This window comes from Gracilinanus agilis, chromosome 1 (assembly GCF_016433145.1).
Source record: "Gracilinanus agilis isolate LMUSP501 chromosome 1, AgileGrace, whole genome shotgun sequence".
Classification (NCBI taxonomy): Eukaryota; Metazoa; Chordata; class Mammalia; order Didelphimorphia; family Didelphidae; genus Gracilinanus; species Gracilinanus agilis.
This window is the reverse complement of record NC_058130.1, coordinates 21,398,032-21,419,675: the sequence shown is the minus strand read 5'-3', so window position 1 is coordinate 21,419,675 and position 21,644 is coordinate 21,398,032. Positions and strand designations below refer to the sequence as shown.

At 44.5% G+C, this 21,644-nt stretch overlaps 1 protein-coding gene across 1 annotated transcript in view; it reads left to right on the top strand.

The window, feature by feature from the left end:
* Positions 1 to 21,529, top strand: part of ACOX2 (acyl-CoA oxidase 2) — a 40,499-nt gene extending 18,970 nt beyond the window's left edge. The window contains exons 4-9 of the mRNA XM_044675666.1: positions 144 to 316; positions 3,385 to 3,547; positions 5,755 to 5,945; positions 7,052 to 7,231; positions 9,331 to 9,436; positions 21,012 to 21,529. Coding sequence (XP_044531601.1) covers positions 144 to 316; positions 3,385 to 3,547; positions 5,755 to 5,945; positions 7,052 to 7,231; positions 9,331 to 9,436; positions 21,012 to 21,233 — 1,035 coding nt within the window. The 3' untranslated portion in view covers positions 21,234 to 21,529. The remainder of the gene's footprint in view (positions 1 to 143; positions 317 to 3,384; positions 3,548 to 5,754; positions 5,946 to 7,051; positions 7,232 to 9,330; positions 9,437 to 21,011) is intronic.
* The last annotated feature ends 115 nt before the right edge of the window (positions 21,530 to 21,644 follow it).

Here is a 21,644-nt window from a genome sequence, read left to right as displayed (position 1 = left end):
AGTGAGGAGGATACAGTGCAATGAAACTGCCAAAGAGTTGCCTTGGAAACAGACTGACAGGAGCATTTCCTTTCCTTCGGTCCCTCTTTAAAAGTTCTCCCATCCCTGGGCTGGGCCCTTCATCTTCTCCGTCTCCCATCTAGGTTTTAGCCGATGGGACCTACGTGAAGAAGGGGACCCCCCAGAGCAATTACCTCGCTATGATTGTGGTCCGGGTCCAGCTGCTCTCCAGCGAATTCATCCCCCCCCTCATGAAGACATGCGTCATTGCCACCCGCTACTCGGTCGTCCGCCATCAGTCCAAGATCAAGCCCAGGTACGGCAGTGGTGCCCCTCCTGACTTGCCTCCAGACCTGCCGGATGCTTTCCCTGTCGGAAAGCCCCAGATCTAGGGCCGAACGCGACCTGCCCGTTTTAGAGTTGAGGGAGAACAAGTGACTCCGATTCCTACAGGGGATAAGAAGCACCGGCAGAATTTGAACTCCAGTCCTGTGATCCCAGAACCAGGGTTATTTCTTTCCATTGCTACACACTGCCTGCCTGATCCCAAACTGGCTAAACATGGACATTTTTGTGAATTACCGAAGGTCAGTCTGGACCTCCCCCCATCCTCCCACCTGGATTCTGTCGGTAGAGCTGAGCTCCTCTAGGGACGTCCAGGGAGCTAGGAAGGGGTGCCTGGCTACGTCAGGCTGCCGGGACCCTCTACCTCCTCTCACCTTTTATTGGAGCATGTGGCCTAATTATATGGCATTTATTAGATGCCTGCTATGTGCCAGGCACCTTGCTGGGAGCCGGGAATAAAGAGACAAACCAGTCAGTCCCTGCAAGAATTCCCTCATGAGAGCCATGAGGAGCAGAACAGTGCGCCCTGATCCTAAAGCAATGAAATTTAGGGGCCTGGGGAGAAAGAGGGGAGAGGTTCAGCTGGGGGTGGGGAAGATTATCTCCATCCAGGTAGGCCAAGTGCCCTCAGGGCATCGGCAAGCTTGGGTGCACTACCTGAGCAGAGGAGAATCTGCCTTCTTCCCTTCTTCCCTTCTTCCCCCAATTCCTTTTTCTCTGGTAAATGGTGGCCTCTTCTCCCCTCTTGTTCCACCCCCACGCTTAGGTCTAAGTATCAGGGCTAGAGGAAGAGGCCACCATGAATACTGTTTTGTTTCCAAGGCAGAAGAGTGGTGAGGGCTAGAAAATGGGGGTTAAGTGACTTGCCCAGGGTCACCCAGCTAGGAAGTATCTGTGGCCAGATTTGAACGCAGGACCTCCCATCTCTAGGCCTGGTTCTCTATCCTCTGAGCCACCTAACTGCCCCCACCCCTAATGTTTCTTACCTGTGGGACCTCGGGCTTAGCGTGGCTTCCCTCAGCCTCTTTGTCTGTAAAACAGGGAGGTTCCCCAACATGTCTCCTGAGATCTCTCATCCAGCTGAAGATCAGATGTCCATATCTGCCATAAGCAAAGCTGTAAACATGGTGGGGTTGAATTCCAGTCTTCCTGGGGAAGGTGCTGATACTACAGCAGGCACACTAGACTTGCTGTTGAGGAGCAGAGTTCGGATCCCAGCTCTGCTACTTCTTGCTTGGGTGACCTTGTCCTTGAGCCACAGTTTCCTCATCTCTTCAATGGAAGGGTTTGACTAGATGGCCTCCAACTCTAGCCCTGGGATGTATGACTAATAGAGAATGAAGAATAATACTTCTTATCAAATCCCTCAAATTTTCTGGAGTGGAAGTTCCAGTGAATGACCCTGAAAGTCCACCCAGGAAAACCAGCTTGGTTTTCTAAGCCTTGAGAAAGGTGGGCCCAGGTCTCTCTGCCAAGCTGTTGGAAGAAACTAGTGGAACTTTGGAGAGGAATTTGGGCCTCCCCCTGTTGAACCAAGTTCCATTTCTAGAGCTGGAAGGGACCTCAAAGGACACCAATTCCAGCCCCTTGTTGTATAGATGAGGAAACTGGAGCCCAGAGAAGGCAAGTGTTTACCCGAGGCCAAACATTGGTTGGAGTGCTGGACTTGCAATCAAGAAGAGCTGAGTTCAAATCCAATCTCAGACACTTACTAGCTGAATGATGCTGAGCAAGTCTCTTAACCCTGTAGGCCTCAGTTTCCTCATCTGTCAAATGAGCTGGAGAAGAAAATAGCAAAGCACTCCAGTGTCTCTGCCAAGAAAGCCCCAAATGGGGTCTTCAAGACTCAGACACAACTGAAAGGATAGAACAATGGCAGGCAGTCAATAAAGTGTGCATCATTGCCTTCTTTCTGGCATGTGCAATGTGTGCCTTCTTTCGTGGCATGAGAGTATGAAAATATCTATTGCATGACAGCACTGGTATAACCTCTATCAGACTATTTACTGTCTCAGGGAAGAGAGAAGGAAGGGGGGACAGAGAGAGACGCCGGGGAGCAGAATGTAGGATGACAATTATTAAAAATTGTCTTTACATGTAATTGGGAAAATGAAAATTAAATAAGCTTGTATTAGCCAGGTGTGGGGCTGTCATCTCTGCTCTGGGGGAGCCTGAGGCCGAGGGCTCACTTAAATTTGGGGGTTCTGGGCTGCAGTGAAGCTAACATCAATCTCATATCTCTGCAAAGTACAGCAAAGAGGGGCCCTAAGGTAGGAAGGGGCCCTGTTGTGATGGGGATTCTCATTTCTGCTAGATAAAAACAGACAGGTCTTTTCTCATCTCTGGATCTCGGTTTGCTCATCTATAGGGACGTGGCCACCTGAAGCCCAAGGCCTCCCTTTATCGGTCATAGTCATAATTCTGTGAATTCAACCTCATTTCCTCCCTGTTGATTTCATTTCCCTTCATCTGGGAACCAAAGGGAGGCAAAATTCACATGTTCACAGTTTGTTCTGTGAGAGCAGGAGGGTGTGGCAAGAGGAACAGAATGAGCTCCATTTTACAGACAGAAAATCTGAGGCCCGGGGAGGTCCAGCTCCTGGCTTGAGTCTACAAAACGTATTAGTGAATTCTGCTAACTAGACAACTGTGGCACAGAGAAAAACTATTCACCTGGGAGTTGAAAGACCTGAATTTCCCATGCTGGCTTGGCCACTTACCTGCTACCTGTGTGTCCCTGGACTAACGCTCAGGATCCTCAAAGACTTAGGAGGCTGGCCTAGAGGAGCTCTAAGCCCTTCTGTTCCTTGCTGCAGGTATTAGCGGGTCAGGCAGCCAGATTTCCTAAGCACCAACATAGTTGGGTCAGAGTTAAGCCAGAGAGAGAATTCATTGTTGCACAATATCCAGACCCAAAGTTGGGTGTTGCAGGACGGGTACCTTGGAGAGTGCCTCCAGGTCTTAAGCTCTGTCAGCTTCAGAAACTGTTGTATAATCTCTCCTCTCTCTTGGCTTTCTCCTCCCTTCCTTGTCTCTCAGTGAACCAGAGGTGAAAATCCTCAACTATCAAACTCAGCAACAAAAGCTGCTTCCCCAGTTGGCCATGGCCTACGCCTTCCATTTCGTCAATAATAGTGTCACGGAATTCTTCAGGAACGCCTACCAAAGAATAATAAGTGGGAATGCCACCAGCCTGCCCGAGGTAATTCTGGGGGGACCCTGACTTTGGGAGTATTCCTGCAGGCCGTTTCCTTCTTCCACACACCATCTCCAAGGCATGGCTTCCCTGTGGACATGGATTATTACAAACCATGTTGTCATGTTCACCAAGCTTTCTAGACATGTCTCTAGGCTCCCTCCCTTCTAGCTCTCTCCCCATCATTCTCTGTTCTCTGGGCTTCCTCTCCGTCCCCTTCTTTCCACCCTCAGGATAACCTGTGCCCCCTGAGAAGCAGACATAAACAAAGGACGGCCAAAGCTCACGTGTTAGTGAGAAGCTCAGAGGCAGGATTTGAACCCAGGATTATCTCCAGCCTTTTATCCAAGGAGATGAGTATATCTGGATCCTGAATCAGACATCACCTGTTCCCTTGGCTAGGTGGCCAAGCCTGTCCAGGGGGCAGCTCCATCAGTTCATTCATTCATTCATTCATTCATTCCTTAACAAGCATTTATTAAGTACGTACTTTGTGCCAGGCATAATGCCGGGCTCTCGGGCTACAAAAACAAGTAATCCCTAGCTTCATCCTGTTGAGAGAAACAACATTCGCACAGGGTGAATGAAGTAACAGGAAGTTTCGGTTTCTTTTGGACCCCAGAAGCAGCAGCACAGTGTCTCGGTGATGGCTGCTCTCACCTGCCCCACTCCCATGCTGGTGAGCCAGGGAGCCGTCATTATAGAGTACAGCAACAACAACTCCTTCAGGAATTGCTGGAAGCCAGCCAGCAGCTCCAGGGGTCTGCAGGGGTGTTTGGGTGAGAAAGAAGAGAGTCAGAGACCCAGTGGATTTCCGGAAGCCGTTCTGAGAACTTCCTGTGAAGTTTTTATTTTCATACTTTTCTCTCAGTCACACGAATGCTGGAAAAATTTACATTTCAAATTTAAAACAGAGAAGAACTCAAGGTTGTACTGGTTAAGCTGGCACACCTAACAAGTTCCTACAAAATTCTACATATAGATTACATTGAGACTAAACAGGCCCCACAGCTACCAAAACTCTGCTTTATCTAAGTTTTATTTTAATAAAAGAACCTTCAACATATTTCAAAAGTGGATAAAAGTGTGAGAACTCTCAAATTCGGGGGGCAAGTCTAACGTGGGAAAGTAATAAAGTGTGAGAATGTTTGGGTTCACAGGCTTAAATTCAGTGTGAGAAAGCCATCCAACGAGGGTGTTTTGTTTGGAAATACCATGCTCCGTCCTTCAGACTTTTTGAGGCAGAGAGAGAAAAGATTAAAGCAGCTTCTGCTATTTTTTGCTGAGGGAATAAACTATTAACTCATTAAATGCTGATTTATTATAAAATATTAGGGGGAATTCTATAAGGGGAGTCCTATAAATGGATTTCTATAAAGACATTTTATATCTATACTACAAAACTTGAGGCTATCCTAAAAATATAGATTACAATAATTTTAGTCATAAAAAGCGTTCATCAGAAGAGAGTCACACGGGGGGGTCTGATTGGGTATCCATCCATCCTGTGGCCTAATTTTCAGACAACAGGGATCAATGTAAGGCTTTGCTGCTTACATGGACTCGATGGACCCTGATGGAGGCCCTTATTTCTCTGAGGGGCTCCTGGCAGATAATCAGCTTGGTTAGGGAGCCACCATCATTCATGTCCTTGACAAGAATTAACTGATTCTAATGGGTTTCATCCAATGTAGGCTTGTTCCTTTTATTCTAGGTCTAACCACTTTGGGTTTGGACCATAATGATGAAAAATGGGTTTATTTTGCATTTCAAAAAGAAGCAATCTCTAGGGAGAAAAAACTGAATTTTACAGTTTTCTCCCAGCAGCTAGGTAGCACAGTGGATAGAGCACCAAGCCTAGAGTTGGGAGGACCTGGGTTCCAGTTTGGCCTCAGACATTTTCTAGTGAGGTGACCATGGGCAAGTCACTTAACCCCAATTGCCTAGCCCTTGTCCTACTCTCTTTGAGTTGTTACTAAAAATTAAAGTAAAGGATGAAAGGGGGAGAGAGAAGGAGAGAGAGGGAGAGGGAGAGAGAGGGAGAGAGAGAGGGAGGGAGAGAGAGAGGGAGGGAGAGAGAGAGAGAGAGAGAGAGAAGAAACAAAGTTCTCCTCATTTTCCCTCTCGCTGCACCCACCCCCAGCACCCAAGGCTATGTGCCATCCAAGCTCACTCATCCCACTAAGTCTTACTACGTCTGTTTATTTTCACAGCTTCATGCCCTCAGTTCAGGAATGAAAGCTTTCATATCAGACTACTGCATCCTGGGGGCTGAGACGTGTCGGAGGGCTTGTGGTGGACATGGCTACTCCTTGCTGAGTGGACTGCCCTCCCTGGTCACGAAATTATCAGCCTCCTGTACGTACGAAGGAGAAAACACAGTGCTGTACCTGCAGACGGCCAGGTATGTCTGAACTCTTCCCAGACCCCTTAGCCTGGGAGCTGGACATCTCTGGACACCTGATCAGGAATGTCACCGGGCTTTGGAGGCTTCCTCTGAAACTTCTCCCGAATGGATCTTGCCTTAAGAGAGGACAGTCCTGGGAACAGCTGTGCCCACAACTGCAGAGTCCTTGATTTCAGGGCTGGAAGAGGCCTTGGAGATAAGCTACTCAGATCCTTTCATTTTACAGATGGAAAGACAGAGACCTCAAAGAGGATGAATAAGCGACTTAATGAAGTTTGCGGTGATTTAGAGCAGGAAGAAATCTTAGTCATCTTATGTCATTTTACAAAGTGGGAAGCCCCTCGCCCATGATTTCCCAGTAGGGGTCAAAGGCAGGGTCTGAATCTTGTTTCAATCAATGACATTTTAGGGAAGATACTGACCAAGTGAGTCACATGCAGAGAAGGACGACCAGAATAGCTGAGATAACACAAAACCATGTTTTATTGGAACACTTCCAGTTAGAAGGCACTTCAGAGTTTACAAAGAACTTGACCAATATTCTCTTATTTAGGCCTCGCAACATCTCTTGGGGGGGAGGGGAGTTAACTATTTCCCCCATTTTTTAAATAAGAAAACTGAGGCTAAGAGAGGTCTTTAACCTGGAGAAGAAAAGCTTTAAGGGGGTCGTGATTGTTGTCTTCAAGCATTTAAAGGACTGTCAAATGGAAGGCTTTTATCTGCTTGGCCGGACGGACAAAACTAAGAATAATGAACAAAAATTGCCGAGGCAGATTTCAGTTCAAAGCAAAGAAAGGGTGCAGGCAAGACAGAATGGGCAGCCTCGGGACGTAGAGTGCCCCGTCACCTGCGGACCTCTAAGCAGAGTCCCAGGATCCAGGGCTTCTCAGTGCATTTAACATCTGAGGATGAGCAATGGCAACTCTGCCCATATTGGATGGGAAAATGGGAAGAGACCCGAGACCCTCTCTTTGGCTCTTGGCCTCTAGTTGTCTTTCTGGAGCATCTTAGGAGGCCCATCCAAAGCTAGACACAAGCCAAGGGGTGGTTGCTAAGTGACCGGCAGGGACCCAGACAACCTACTCACTGGCTGTTTCCTCCAGGTATCTGGTGAAGAGCTACCTACAGATTCAGTCTTCTCAAGGCTCTGGGTCACACATGGTCCTCCCTCAGACCATCCAGTACTTCACTTCCACACGGACAGACAGGTGTCCAGCACGGAAGGCAGCGGACTTTCTCAGCCCAGCCCTCTACACTGAAGCCTTTGCCCATGTAGCAGCCAGGTGAGTGCGAGGAGGGAAAAAATCTCCCCACACAGGAGAGGACAGCCTTGCCTTCTCCTCGCTGACATAAACCTTTCCCGTCAAAATGACTGAAGCTCCCTTTGGGTTGGACTGGTCTGGAGAAGTACATCCACGAAGATGGGGGGAGGGAGAGAGATAGCAGAGAGGAGGGGGAAGAGAGAGACAGAGGCAGACAGAAAGAGAGAGAGCAAGATTGAGGGGGAGAGAAAGAGACATAGAGAGAGAGGGAGGGAGAGAGAAGAGAGAGGGGGGAGATGATAGGGGGAAAAAGAGAGAAAGAGGCAGAGAGAGGGAGGGAGATGGAGTCGGACAGAGAGATGGAAATGGAGAGAGAGAGAAAGAAAGATGGAGACAGAAGGGGAGAGAGAGAAAGAGAGCAAACATTAAGAGAGAGGGAAAGAAAGAGAGAGGGAGAGAAAGATGGAGATAAGGAGAGAGAGAGAGCATGAAAGAAAGAAAAAGAGTCAGAGAGAAAGAGGGAAGGAGAGGGAAAGATGGAGACAGAGAGAGAAAGGGAGACAGAGATAGACAATTGCAATGCAAAAATCAGCCAACCTAAAGTAATCAGATTTTCTGTCATATCCTGCCTGGGGCTAGGCCAGCACACAGTGATTAGACAAACACTAGGCAGGTGGGAAAGGTCAAACCCTGCCTGGGAGAAGAAGGAAGATTCTAAGTTAAGAAGAGAGCAAATAGAAATGAAAAAGCCAGGTCAGGTTGGTACCAGAGTCTCTGCAAAGTGCTGAGCCCCAGGGGCTGAGGGGAATAAGGAAACCAGAGGAGGCTGAAGGGGCCAAACTAGATCAAGAAGCTGCCAGCGTCTTCCAAAGGGCTAAACCTTTGTCTGGCTTAATCTGTCTCTCCCAAGGCTCAGTCATGGCTGAAAGCTGCCAGCATTGACCAATCCGGCCCCATGAACTGCTGTCCTGGCAGTCAGGGCCAAGGACAATAGTGTCACCTCCTCCCTAAGCTATGTTCACAGAGTGGAAGGCAGACACTTAATATCCTCCTGACAGGAAGCAGGGTAGAACCATCTTATAATGTGGATTTTCCTTCAGTAAGTCCAAGTCAAATCAAGTCAACAAGTATTTACTAAGAACCTACTATGTGGCAGAAACTCTGCTATACATCTCAGATTTTTTTTAAAAGACAAAAAACAGACCCTGCCCTTGAGGAGCTTACAGTTTAATAAAGGAGGGCCACTCAGTGGGAAAAGCGCCAACTGGAGGACCTGGGTTCAAATCTGGCCTCAGACACTTCCTAGCTGTTTGATCCTAGGCAAGTCACTTACCCTCATTTGCCTAGCTCTTAGGTAAAGGTTCTAAAAACAAGAAAAAAGAAAAGATATAATGGAATGACAGTCATGAAACATAGTTGTCTTTAAATAAGTTCTAAGAAATGGTATAATGCACGAGTTTTCGAAGCTATAGAAGTGATGGAAGATCTCAGTCAAGGAATAGCAAGTAGTCCAGTGCCTCTGGATTGGAGAGTACATAGAAGGAATAGGGTGTGAGAGTACTGAAGAGGTCAGAAGGGACCAGGTTAGGAAGAGCTTTAAAAGCCACAGAGAAGAGCTGTGTGACCCTGGATAAGTCACTTAACTCCAATTGCCTAGTCCTTACTGTTTTTCTGCCTTGGAACTGATATCAGTTCAAAAACAGAAGGTAAGGATTTGAATAAAAAAGCCATGCAGAGGGTTTTATATTTCATCCTGGGGCGGACGAGGAGCTACTAGAGATAATAGAGTAGAATATGAGGTCCTTGAGGCAGAGCCTCTCTTGGCTTTGGTATTTGTGTGTCTAGCAGCTGGTCTATACCAAATGCTTCACAAATGCCTTCTGAATTCAATTGTGTGGAATCTATGGCCTTGAAGGTGAGATGGCCCTGGAGGAAGTCAGCCTACCCAGGAGGGAGATCAGGGATAAGGTCGGACTTGGAGGAGAGCTGGAGCTTGAATGTTAATGTTCCAAGTACCAGACACCAGAGTTCTGCCACAGGCCAAATCCCTGTATGGCCCAATAGAAAAAGGATTGATGTCCAGATACCAACACTCATACTCTCTGGTTTATCGTCTTCAGGCTTATAAGGAACTCGGCTCATAAACTATATGATTTGACCAGCTCTGGAACTGATCAGTATGTGGCATGGAACCAGACCTCTGTCCTGCATGTCCAGGCAGCCAAGGTAAGTCCTTTACTGGCTACTAAATGACTATATAACAGATATTTCTCCCCCACCCCCACCCCTTCTCTCTGTGTCTCTGTCTCTCTTGTTCTCTATCTTCATCTCACTCTCTCTCTGTCTCTGTCCATCCATCTGTCTCAATCTCTGTCTCTGTGTCTGTCTGTCTGTCTCTCTCTTCCTCCTTCCCTCCTACTCTATATTCAGAATGAAAAAAATGTCAGTCATCTCCTCTCTGCCATCATTCCACTCTTCATCCTTATTTAACTGCTGCCTTTATTTTACTAGCAAGGCTTCAGTATTCAGTATTTTAGTTAAAGAACTTAAGCCTCACAGTAAGATAGCTTTGGTGTTGTGAGACCACACAGTAACACAGCTTTATTGGATTCTGGCTGTTTAAAGCCTTCACATCGAAGACAAAAAAAGCCAGGCAAGGCCCTGGCATACCAATTCCTGCCCCCTCCTGAATCCTGTTTGTGCTCATTGAATTTCACTGATACGTGACTTCAGTCTGTGTTTTGGGAAAATGGACTCGTCCCTTCATGCCACCAACTAAAACAGGGGTCGGCAACGTAGGGCTCTCGAGCCATATCTGGCTCTTTCGAGGGCCAGATACGGCTCTTTCTGCAGGAGCCATAAAGTCCATTTGTTTCAGGCGCTGTTACAGGAGCCGCACTGTGAGCACTGGACGGCTCTCATGAAATTACATTTTAAAAAATGTGGCTTTTATGGCTCTCACGGCCAAAAAGGTTGCCGACCCCTGAACTAAAAGATGATTTTCAGTTAGTACATTTATTAAGCACCTACTGCATGCCAGGCACTGTGCTACACACCAGGGATATTAAAAAGGATAAAAGCTTCCCCTGCCTCAGTGGTTCTCACCGTTTAGTGGGGGAGGCAACATGCATAGAACTACATGTAAGTAAGACACAGAAGAGGTGATTGGAGGTCACCTCTGATGGAGAGCACCAAGGGTAAAGAGGATTGGAACAGGCTTCTTCCAGAAGATGGGGCTTCAGCTGAAACCTGAAGGAGACACCCAGACCAGGTGTGTCCTGTGCAAAAAGGCGAGTGGAAAAGTGGCTCTGAAAGCCAAGCCCAGGGTTTTCTCTTTGATCCTGGAAGCAACAAGGAGACATGGGAGTTTATCAAGTAGGAAGTGTCATGGGCCGGGGGGAGTTTTAAGGAAGTCACTCTGACAGCCAATTGCAGGATGGACTGGGCTGGGGACATATGGTGGTTAGATCAGCCCAAACCTGCTGCAGTAGCCCAGGCATCAGTGTCAGAGAGAAGAGGGAGAGTCTAGGAAGCAAAGAGCAGTAGGCGTCACTCTACAGGCAGGAAGAGAAGGGGGTGCCACCTAAGCTGCTGTAGGGCTATTGAAGTAGCAATCTAAGAAGACCTGAAGATCTTACGTGGGAGGAGAGGCTGGAATCCTGCTGACACCAGGCTTGTTCAGGGGACCCTAAGGAAGCTCCTAGGAAGGCTTGGAATTTCCCTTGACCAGTTGAGACACGGCAGATTTGTGCCACCTGGTGGCACGTCAGCACCATTTCCTTCCATAGGCAACATAGGCACTGTTGTTCAGAATTAGGAACTATTATATTGTCTTCAGTAGGCAGGGGCAGAGACAAGGCAGAAAGACCCTGAAGAATAGGCCCTAAGCCCCACAGACAGATGGCCATCCCAAAGCAACCTGGATCAGAGGAGAGCAGAAACATGAGACGGTCTTGAAAAGTTTAAGTGTAAATTATTGTTCAAATGTAAAAACTTACTAGGAATTTGAAGAGAGACAGAGAAACAGAGACAAAGAGAAACAGACTGAGATACAGAGAGATGGAACTAAGTGGGGGAACCAATGAGCTTTCTCATTGGTTCTCAGCAATAGAGCTTTCCTAAATATAGGGACCACTGAGCAAAACAAAGAAAGATGACTTGGGTCTCTCAGAAATGAAGGTCTACTAGATGATGAACCTTTCCTTGGAAAAACCATTTCTTAGTCAGAGCAGCACATTCAATGACCCCATTGCCATTTTGGCTATAATTTTATGGTATAAGGTTCTTTACCTGCCTTCCTCTGTACCCCAGGACACATACCATGGTTTCAGGATATGGTCCTCAAGTTAAAATAATGGGAAGGGGGAACAAACTAAAAGATTTTTCAGGAGCAAGATTTTGGGATATAATTCAAAAAGTTACAATCAGAGACAGGAAGTTGTCAAACTCTTGCCAGGTAGAAGAATTTCTGCTTCCTTGGAAAATCTAGATAGGATTCACCTACTATTGTCAAAGTTTTCTTGGCCCTGGAGTAATGTTAAGAGGGATTGGGGCAGGGGAGTGCCTGCAAAAGGAAATTCCCAAAATGGTAGCCCCTGCTCGTCCTCAGTCTTCACTCCCCTGGGTGGCTATAGGACCTTAGCTGTGTGCTCAGGAGGACCTGGGTTTGGATCATAGCCCTGTGACCCTGGTCACTTACCTTCTCTAGCCTTCTTATCTATAAGAGGAGGTCAGACAAGATGATTTCTAAAGTCCCTTCCATCTTTCTCTCTATGATCCCATGATTCGGTTCTATTTTCTGTGGCCCATACTGGGGCAGGGTGGCATATAGGATGGCATGGTGTATGCAGGGAGGGCTAGATGTGAGGCTAACAATGCAGCCCTAGCCAAGTCACTCATCCTCACTGAGCTCTGGCCTTCCCATCTGAAAACTAGAAACGATTACAGTGCTTATATCACAAGACTGTACTTTGTAAACCTTGAAGCTTGGCAGGAATTTCAGCTCATCCCCAGGGGAAGGCAACTTATTACTATTTACAAGAACCGAGTGTGTGGGAAGATGGTGGAGTAGAAGCAGAGAAAGTGTAAACCACTATGAGAATCTTCTCCAACCAACCTAAAATGAATACTGGAGTGAAAGAACCAACAAGGAGGGGGAGTGAAGTGACTTACATGCAGAAAACAACTTGAAAGGAAGGCAGAAAGAGGAGCACAGCCCACAGGCGACTACACCAAAGAATACAGAGCAAGCCCCCCACCCACCCCCACATCTACTGGTCTAGGTTCAGAACCTGGGTCCAAGCCACTGTCCAGATCCTGAGACCCTGCCTAAGCCAAAAGCAGGGCAACCCCATGCATACACTGTAAAGTTCCAAGCCTCAGCCCAAGCCTGTAGTAAGAGCTGGAATCCCAGCATGAGGCAGTCTGCCTAACATGCCTGATTTCTGTAAGCACAGAGCAAGTCTGGAAGCCCCAGCCCAAGCCTGCAGTGAGGACTGGAACCCCAGCATAAGGTAGTCTACATGGCACCCCTGGCCAATATAAGCCCAGGGAGAGGCCCTGAGCCCTAGCGCAAGACAGCCTTCAGCAAGCTGACCTATGTAAACCCAGACCAGACCCAGAACTAACCCTTATCAAAGCTCAAGGAGAAGTTACAAGTCCCAGGATAAGGCAGTCCACAGTGTGCCTGACATGATTAAGCCCAGAGAGAGTAAGACCAAAAAGCCCCCTTCCAAGCCTCTGAAGCAAGACTCTGAGCCCAGCAAAGGGTAGTTCACAGTGCTCTGAGCTCTGCAAGCCATCAGCAGTCTCAGGGTGATTGAACCAGCAACGGGAGATGGCTTTCAGAGCTCCCAGCCCACAGGCCATCATGCCACCTTAAAAGAGCTGGAACTTGCAGAAACCCAGAAATAGAGTTAAGAGTAGCCTTAAGGAAGAACTGAAGTTTAAGACAGTCCTCTCTACCCTGAGAACAGAGCCCACCTTTAAGATAAAGGTAAAAGTCAAGGAAAAAGCTGGGAATATGAACAAACATCAAAAGGAAAGGGAGAGAAGAGAAGAGAAGAGAAGAGAAGAGAAGAGAAGAGAAGAGAAGAGAAGAGAAGAGAAAAACACCTAACCATAGAAAATTTATGGAGACAAAGAAGAGCAAGGCATAGGCATGGAAGGGGATAGTGAAAACAAAGCAAACACATGCAAAGCTTCAAAGAAAAAATACAAATTGGTGTCAGGTTCTGGAAGAACTGAAAGAGAAGCAAAGAGAAATGGGGAAGAGAAATGAAAGCAATATAAGAAGAAAATTGGCCAAATGAAAAGGAGGTTCAAAGGTTCACAAATAAAATCATTTCTTAAAAATTAGAATTGGGTAGCTAGAAGCTAATGACTTCAGGCGACATCAAGAAGCAATAAAACAAAATCAAGAGAATGAAAATATCTCACTGAAGAAACAACTGACCTGGAAAATAGATCTAGGAGAGTCAATTTAAGAATTGCTGGGCCACCTGAAAGCCATGATTTTTTTAAAAAAGCCTGTATATCATAATATAAGAAATTACCAAAGAAAACTGCCCTGATGTTTTTGAACAAAAGAGTAAAATAGAAATTGAAAAAATTCACAAATCACCTCCAGAAATAAATCCTCAGATGACAACTCCCAGGAATAGTATAGCTATATTCAAGAGTCCCCAAGCCAAGGAGAAAATACTACAAGCAGCTATAAAGAAACAATTCAAATACCATGAAGCTAGAGTCAAGGTTACACAGGATTTAGCAGCATCTACCTTAAAGGATCAGTAGGCTTAGAATATGATATTCCAGAAGGCAAAAGATCTAGGTTTACAATATATATTCACCTATATAGAAAAACTGAGTATAGTCTTTCAGAGAGAAAACAAATGGTCATTTAATAAAATAGATGTCAAGCATTACTGATGAAAAGACCAGACCTGAGCAGAAAATATGATGTCCAAACATGAGACCCAAGAGAATCCTGAAAAAAGTAAATAAGAAAGAAAATTTAAGGGATTCAATAAGGTCAAACTGTATGTATTCCTACATAGAAAGATGATATTTGTAATTCTTTGAATTTTTTATCAATATTAGAGCAATTGGAAGAAGTATACATACAGGGTGTGGAAATAAGCTGATTAGGATGATATGAAATGCAAAAAAAATCAAGGGGTGAAAAAGAGGATTGCACTGATAGAAAAAAGAGAGATGGAATGGGGTAAATTATCTAACCTAAAGAGGCATGAAAAACTATTACAGTGGAGGGGAGGATGAGGGTGGTGATGGGCAATGCTTAAACTTTAATCTTATGATAATTGGCTCAGAGAGGGAATAACAACCATACTCATTTGGGTATAGAATCCTATCTTACCCTACAGAGAAGTATTGAGGGGAATAAGACAAAGGAGATGTGGAATGTAAAAGAAGGGAGGGGGAAGTAGGGAGTGGTGATTAAAAGCAAACCTCCTATGAGGAGGGAAAGAATAAAAAGAGAAAGAGCAGGATCAAAAGGGGGAAATAAGATAGAGGAGAATATACAGTTAGTATTCATAACTGTGAATGTGAATGACATGAACTCACCCATAAGACAGACGCAGATAGCAGAGTGGATTAAAAACCAGAAAGCCCATTTGAGGCAAGGAAACAAGCAAAGTAAAGATAAGGGGCAGGAGCAGAATTTATTGTGCATCATCTGAAGTAAAAAAAGCAGGAATAGCAATCACAATCTCAGACAAAGCTAAAGCAAAAATGGATCTAATTAAAAGAGATAGAGGAGGAAATTACATCTTGCTAAAAGGTACTAGACAATGAAGTAATATCAATACTAAACATATATGCTAAATGGTATAGCTTCCAGATATTTGAAGGAGAAATTAAATGAGCTTTAAGAGGAAACAGATGGCAGCCTAAATTAATTTACTCAGTGCCATACCAATCAAACTTCCAAATAACTATTTTATGGAACTAGGAAAAAATAATAACAAAATTCATCTTGAAGAACAAAAAGTCAAAAATATCAAGGGAATTAATTTTTTTTAATGTGAAGGAAAGTGGTCTAGCAGTACCAGATCTTAATCTGTACTATAAAGCAGTAATCATCAAAATAGTCTGTTACTGACTAAGAAATAAAATGGTAGATCAATGAAATAGATTAGATATGCAGTATATAGCAGTAAATGACCTTAGCAACCTAGTGTTTGATAAGCCCAAAGATTCCAGCTTTCAGAATAAGAACTCACTATTAACAAAAACTGTTGGGAAAATTGGAAGACAGTATGGCAAAAACTAGATATGGACCAATATCTCACACAATATACCAAGATAAGGTAAAAATAGTGATATGATTTAGATATAAAGAGTTATACCATGAGTAAAGTGGGGGAACATAGAATGGTTTACCTGTCAGATCTATAATAAGTTATGAACAAATAAGAAAATAGAAAACATTACAAGATGTAAAATGAATAATTTTGATTATATTAAATTAAAAATCTTTTGTATAAACTAAACTAATGCAAGCAAGATTAGAAGGGATACAACAAACTGGGGGAAAATGTTTATAACAAATTTCTCTGATAAAGGTCTATCTAATTTGTCAAATCTATAGAGAACTAAGTCAAATTAAAAAAAACTATTCCCTAATTGAGAAATGAACAAACAATTTTCAGGTGAAGAAATCAAAACTATCAATAATATGAAAAAAATTTCTAACTCTCTTTTGATTAGAGAAATGCAAATTAAAACAATGCTAAGGGTCCATCTCATATCTATCAGATTGGCCAGTATGACAATAAAGAAAAATGGTAAATGTTGGAGGGGAGGTGGAGAATTGGGACACTAATGCATTGTTGGTGGAGTTGTGAACTGATCTAACCATTCTGGAGGATAATTTGGAATTATGCCCAAAGGGTTATAAAACAATGCATACCCTTTGATCCATTAATACATCACTGCTAGGTCTGTATCGCAAAGAAGTAATAAAAATGGGGAAAGGACCTACTTGTACAAAAATTTATATACTAACTCTTTTTATGGTGGCAAAGAATTGGAAATTGAGGGAATTTCCATCAATTAGGGAATGGCTGAAAATTTATGGTATATATTAGTGATGGAATACTATTGTGCTATAAGAAATTATAAGCAAGATGATTTCAGAAAGAGCAGGAAAGATCTGCATGAACTGATGCAGAGCAAAATAAGCAGAACCTGGAGAATATTGTACAGTTGATCATTGTACAATGATCAACTGTGAAAACTTGGCAACTCTCAGCAATGAAATGATCTGGGACAATCCTAAAAGACTTATGATGACTTTCACATCAGTGTACCTATGGTTTTATTTGGGGACTTAGTTTTTGTATGAGTGTGCTCTTATAACAATGCCCGTTATGGAACTGTGTTTTGCATCATCATCATCATCATAATTTTTAAAATAAAATGAAATAACCCTTGGAGATAGAAAATCTGGGTTACATAGGCAATGAAATCACAGATAGCACCTCTGAAATAACCAACATATCAGAAGCCAAGAGATGAAAAAAGAAACAACAGGGGAGACAAACTCAAAGGGTTAAATGGCATATTTTTTTAATCTGGCCAAAACAAACACTGTTTTAAAGAGCACAAGACCAGAATGGAGTAGAAAAGGCGCCAGCAGGTGCCCAAGAAGACAAGGAACGTGTGTATCAGCACATTTTAGAGCTTGTTCAGCCTAGTAACCAGTAATTCGGTACCTGCTGTGTGTTAGGCACTGTGCTGGACACTGCAGATAGGAAGACAGAAATGTAAGAGTCCTCACCTTCAAGAGCTTGCATTCTACGGGGGGCAACCAAGAGCAGAAGAGACTTTGTGTTGGAAACAGTACCTGAATTCAGCCTGGAAGCTAGGGATTCTACAAGACGGAGGCAAAGGAGAGCATCCTAGCTATGAAGACAGACTCTACAAAGGCATGGGGATGGGATGTTGGGTGCAGGGCAGGGGGAAGAGATAGCAATTTGGCTGAACAGAGAATCTGGCTGGAATCTAAAGTGTGGGAATGTGAGAAATGTGAAATAAGTCTAGAAACATCTTCTGGGACCAGATCGTGAAAGGCTTTAAATAACGAGCTGAGGAGTTTGGATATTTTCCTCAGGGAAATAGGGAGCCAGTACAGATGCATAAGCAGATGCTTACAAAGATGATTTAGGCAACCGGCCAGGTTGAAGATGACTGAAGGAAGAGGCTAGAAGCAAAGGAGAGCACGAAGCCCTGAGAAGGGTGGTAGCCATGGGATGGGAGAGAAAGATTATGGAGGCAGAAGAACAAGACTTGGCAATTGATTGGATATAGGAAATGACACAGAGCTGAGAGTCCTAGGTGGCTCTGAGGTGGCAAACCTGAGTGATGAGAAAGATGGGTATTAGAAGGAGGATTAGGTCTAGGAGGAGAAAATATAGTCTTGAATATGTTGGCATTAAGATGCTAAGGAGACATCCAGAGAGAGAGAAATAGTAAGCAAAGGGCGAAATTAAAGAATGAAATGAAAGTTGGATAACATCTCTGTAGAGATAATTGAGCCATTGCAACAAATGAGATTATCAAGAAATTTTGGGTGTGCTGTTGACTCTTATTGAGCTTGAAATCCTTTAAGACCTCCAGATCTTTTTCATATGATGTGGCATCAAGCAACATCCTCTCCAATCTTGTACTTGTCATTTTTTCCACACAAGCATAGAACTTTTCATGGACCTCTATCAAGTATATTATTAGATTTGGTTCAGTGTTCAAGATTTTGGGGGATCCTAAATCTGTCGTCTAAAATGTTAGCTACTCCTTCCAGGTTTGGGTCATATGCAAATTTTGTAAGCCAAGTCGCTAATAAAAATGTTAAACTGCCCATAATCAAGGAAGACCCAGACCTCCTTTCAAACTGACACCAATTAAGAGAGCTCTTGAGGGTCCATTTCACATCCATCAGATTGACCATGATGACAAAAAAGAGAAAATATCAAATGTTGGAGTGATTGTGGGAAAACAGACACATTAATGCACTGTTGGTGGAGCTCTGAATTGGTCTGGTGATTTTGGAAAGGAATTTGAAGTTTTATCCAACTCTGCATGCTCTTTGACTCAGCTGAAGTAGCCATTAAGCTCCGACCCAAAAGAGAGGCAAGTGCTCACATGGAGGCCAGAAGAATACAAGGACACTCCAGGTCTCTCTGAAGAACTTTGGTATCAACTATGAAACATGGGAGATGGTGGCACAGGACTGTCTGGCATGGCATGCCCACATCAAAGAAGGTGCTGGGCTGTGTGAGCAAAGCACAATTGGGGTATCTCAAAAGAAGCATGAGATGCACAGACTTAGAGACATCTCCATCTCCAATGCTCAACCTGTGGTCGAATCTTCTGAGCTCCTATTGGTCTCCTCAGCCACAGTCAGCCACATTGTCCACTGACCCTCACAAGAGTGATGTCATTTTGGTCATCTCTACAAAGGACAACAGCCAGCCAACCCTAAAGAGATCAAAGAAGGAGGAAAAGGGACCATGCACATGAAAATATTTACAGCAGCTCTTTTGTAGTAGCACTAGAAACTAGTGGGAGCCCATCAATTGGGAAATAGCCAAAGTGCAGTGTTTGCAGATGATGGAATCTGACTGTGCCCAGAGAAGTGACAAAAGGGATAGATAGGTTCAGAGAACCAAGAAGACTTGAATGAGCTAACAAAGAGTGAAGTGAGTGGGACCAGGATCAGCTGCTACAATCATGACATTTTAAAGACAATTGTGGTTGACTTAGAAACTCTAATCCCCCCAGGGACCAACAAGAGCCCAGAGATGACGTCATTCACTTCCTAACGGAGACATGATTAGTTCAAGACGAGGAATGTGATGCGTCTTTTGGATGGAATCAGTTCAGGAATTCGCTTTGCTTGACTAGGCATCTTCACTACCAGAGCTTTATTTTCCTTCTTGATGTTCACTTGGTGTTGTGTAGATAGAATTTTCTCCCCAAAGCTCATCCAACCCAGCTCTTCTTACCCAACATCCCATCTGCGTGCTTAACACTGCGTGAATGGACGGATGTCAACACACGTGCGTGGGGGCAACGGAGGATAAAAGTTCTGGTGTGGCACCACCTTCACTCTCTTCTTCCCAGAACACGGTTGAGGAGGCTGGCTGGGAGCCAGGCAAGAGAATGCACACACATGGCCAGTTAGGTTAGAAAATTAGGCTCTATACTTCTATCCTTTTTATTTTTTCTACTTCAAGTGATTATTAATAAAACTATGGAAAAATAAGAACCTGGAGTTATTGATGTTAATTTAAATTTTACAGTGTGAAAGGAGTTTCAGAGGTGGGGAGGGAGAGAAAATGATGCTTACTCATTGAAAAAAATGAAAAAAATTAACATTGATCAACTTATGAATTTGGGTTGCAGTAAGAAATATAATCTAATGGAAACAAGAAGCTGATAGATTGGTAAGCCAGAGGATAGCCACAGTGGTAAAGAGCCTTCTTGTTGTTCCATCATATCTAACTCTTCAGGACCCGTGGACTACAGCATGCCAATGCTGTCTGGGGTTTTCTTGGCAACGATGCTGGAGTGGTTTGCCATTTTCTTCTCTGTTCATTTGACAGATGAGGAAACTGAGAAAACGGGGCTAAATGGCTTGTCCAGGGTCATCCAGCTAGGTTGTCTGAGTCTAGATTAGAACCTAGGATCTCCTGTCTCTGGGCCTGGCTTTCAATTCACTGTTGCCCCAAAGAGGAATTATTGTTTTCCTTGGTTCCAAGAGGACAAAACCAGGAGGTGAGGGTTGAAGCTGCAAAGAGGCAAATTGAGGCTTCATTTTAGGAGAAGTTGTCCACAAGCTGGACATGCCTCCTTGTGAAGGTCCCTCCCCTTGGAAGCTTTCAGGCAGATGCCACGTGGCCCCTTGGCAGGGATGTTGGAGTGGCTTGGCCGTGATGGTGGAGGTCTTGTCCAACACTAAAACTGTTTGGTTCTGCAATAATCCCCATATATGCTGCCACATTTGGTGTACTTTGATTCTAGGTCCCAAATTTAAGAGAGGACATTGGGAAGCTGGAATGTGTCTAGCATAGCGTGAGCAGGAAGGTGAAGGGACTCGAGGCCATCCCACCCGAGAAACCATTGAGGGGACTTGGTTAGGTTTCTGTTGGGCGTCAACAGAATGATTGTCTTGAAGGACTGGAAAGATCAGACTTTTCTACTCAGCCCTAAAAGGGAGCATCAGGAACAGTAGGTGGAAGTTACAAGGATACAGATTTCTCCTTATATTGACTCCAAAAAAGAAATGCCTAATCATTAGAGCCATCCAAAAGTGGACTACACGGGCTGCTTCAGGGGTGAGTGAGTTCTCCCCCCCCAAAGTCTTCCAGCTGAGGCTTCAGAACCACTTATTGTAGACCTTGCCGAGAGGATTCCTGTTCAGGATGGGTTGGCCTAGATCAGGGTTTCTTCATCTTTCTTGTCATGGATCCTTGGGCAGGCAAAGCCTACAGACCCCTTCTGAGAATAATGCTTTCAAATGCAGGCAATGAGATACGTAAGATTGCAAAGGAAACCAATTATAGTGAAATACAGTTATTGAAATATTGTTGGGAGGGAGTTCAGAGAGGGCTGCTTCTGTTCCTGTTGGCCTGCGTGGTCCCCGAGTCTCCTTCCATCTTTGTCTGTTGTCTGATTCTGAGCAGAAAAAGCTTCTTTTCTCCCCAGTTCTTTGCTTTGATCAGAGGGCAGCCTTGGATGGAGAAAACAAAGATTCTTACAGCTGTATCTTTTCTAGGCTCACTGTCACTACTTCATCGTGAAAACTTTTGTGGACTCTCTAAGAAAACTTGAAAATGAACCAGAGATCCACCGAGTAATAAAGCGGCTCTGTGACCTCTATGCCTTACACGGCCTTCTGTCTAATTTGGGCGACTTCCTGCATGATGGCTACATGTCTGGGGCCCAGGCGGACCTGGCGACAGCGGCCTATTTAGACCTCCTTCCTCTGATCCGGTAAGTGGTAAATCGAGACAAGCCCCAGGAGTCCTGAGGTGAGAGGGGACGGGCAGGACGCTGGGAGGCTATGCCTGTGCAACGTGTTGTTGATTATCATTTCCACCAATAATAATGGCTGGCACTTAGATAACACCTGGTGGTTTGCAAAGCATTTTTATGTGTTCCCCCATAATATGGGTCCCCATCCAATTCCAGCTTGCTTCCAGGATTAGTTAAGAGGATATTTTAATTTGGTTTGGGTTTTGCCAGATTTGAGAGGAAGAGAGAGAAGAAACCCAGCAGTATATACATGTGGAGAGGGAGAGAGAGACAGACAGTGACAGAAAGACAGAGAGAGGGAGAGAGGAGTGGGGTGAGAAAAGGAAGGAAGAAACCATTGTGTGTGTATGTGTGTGTAAGAAAGAGAGAGAGA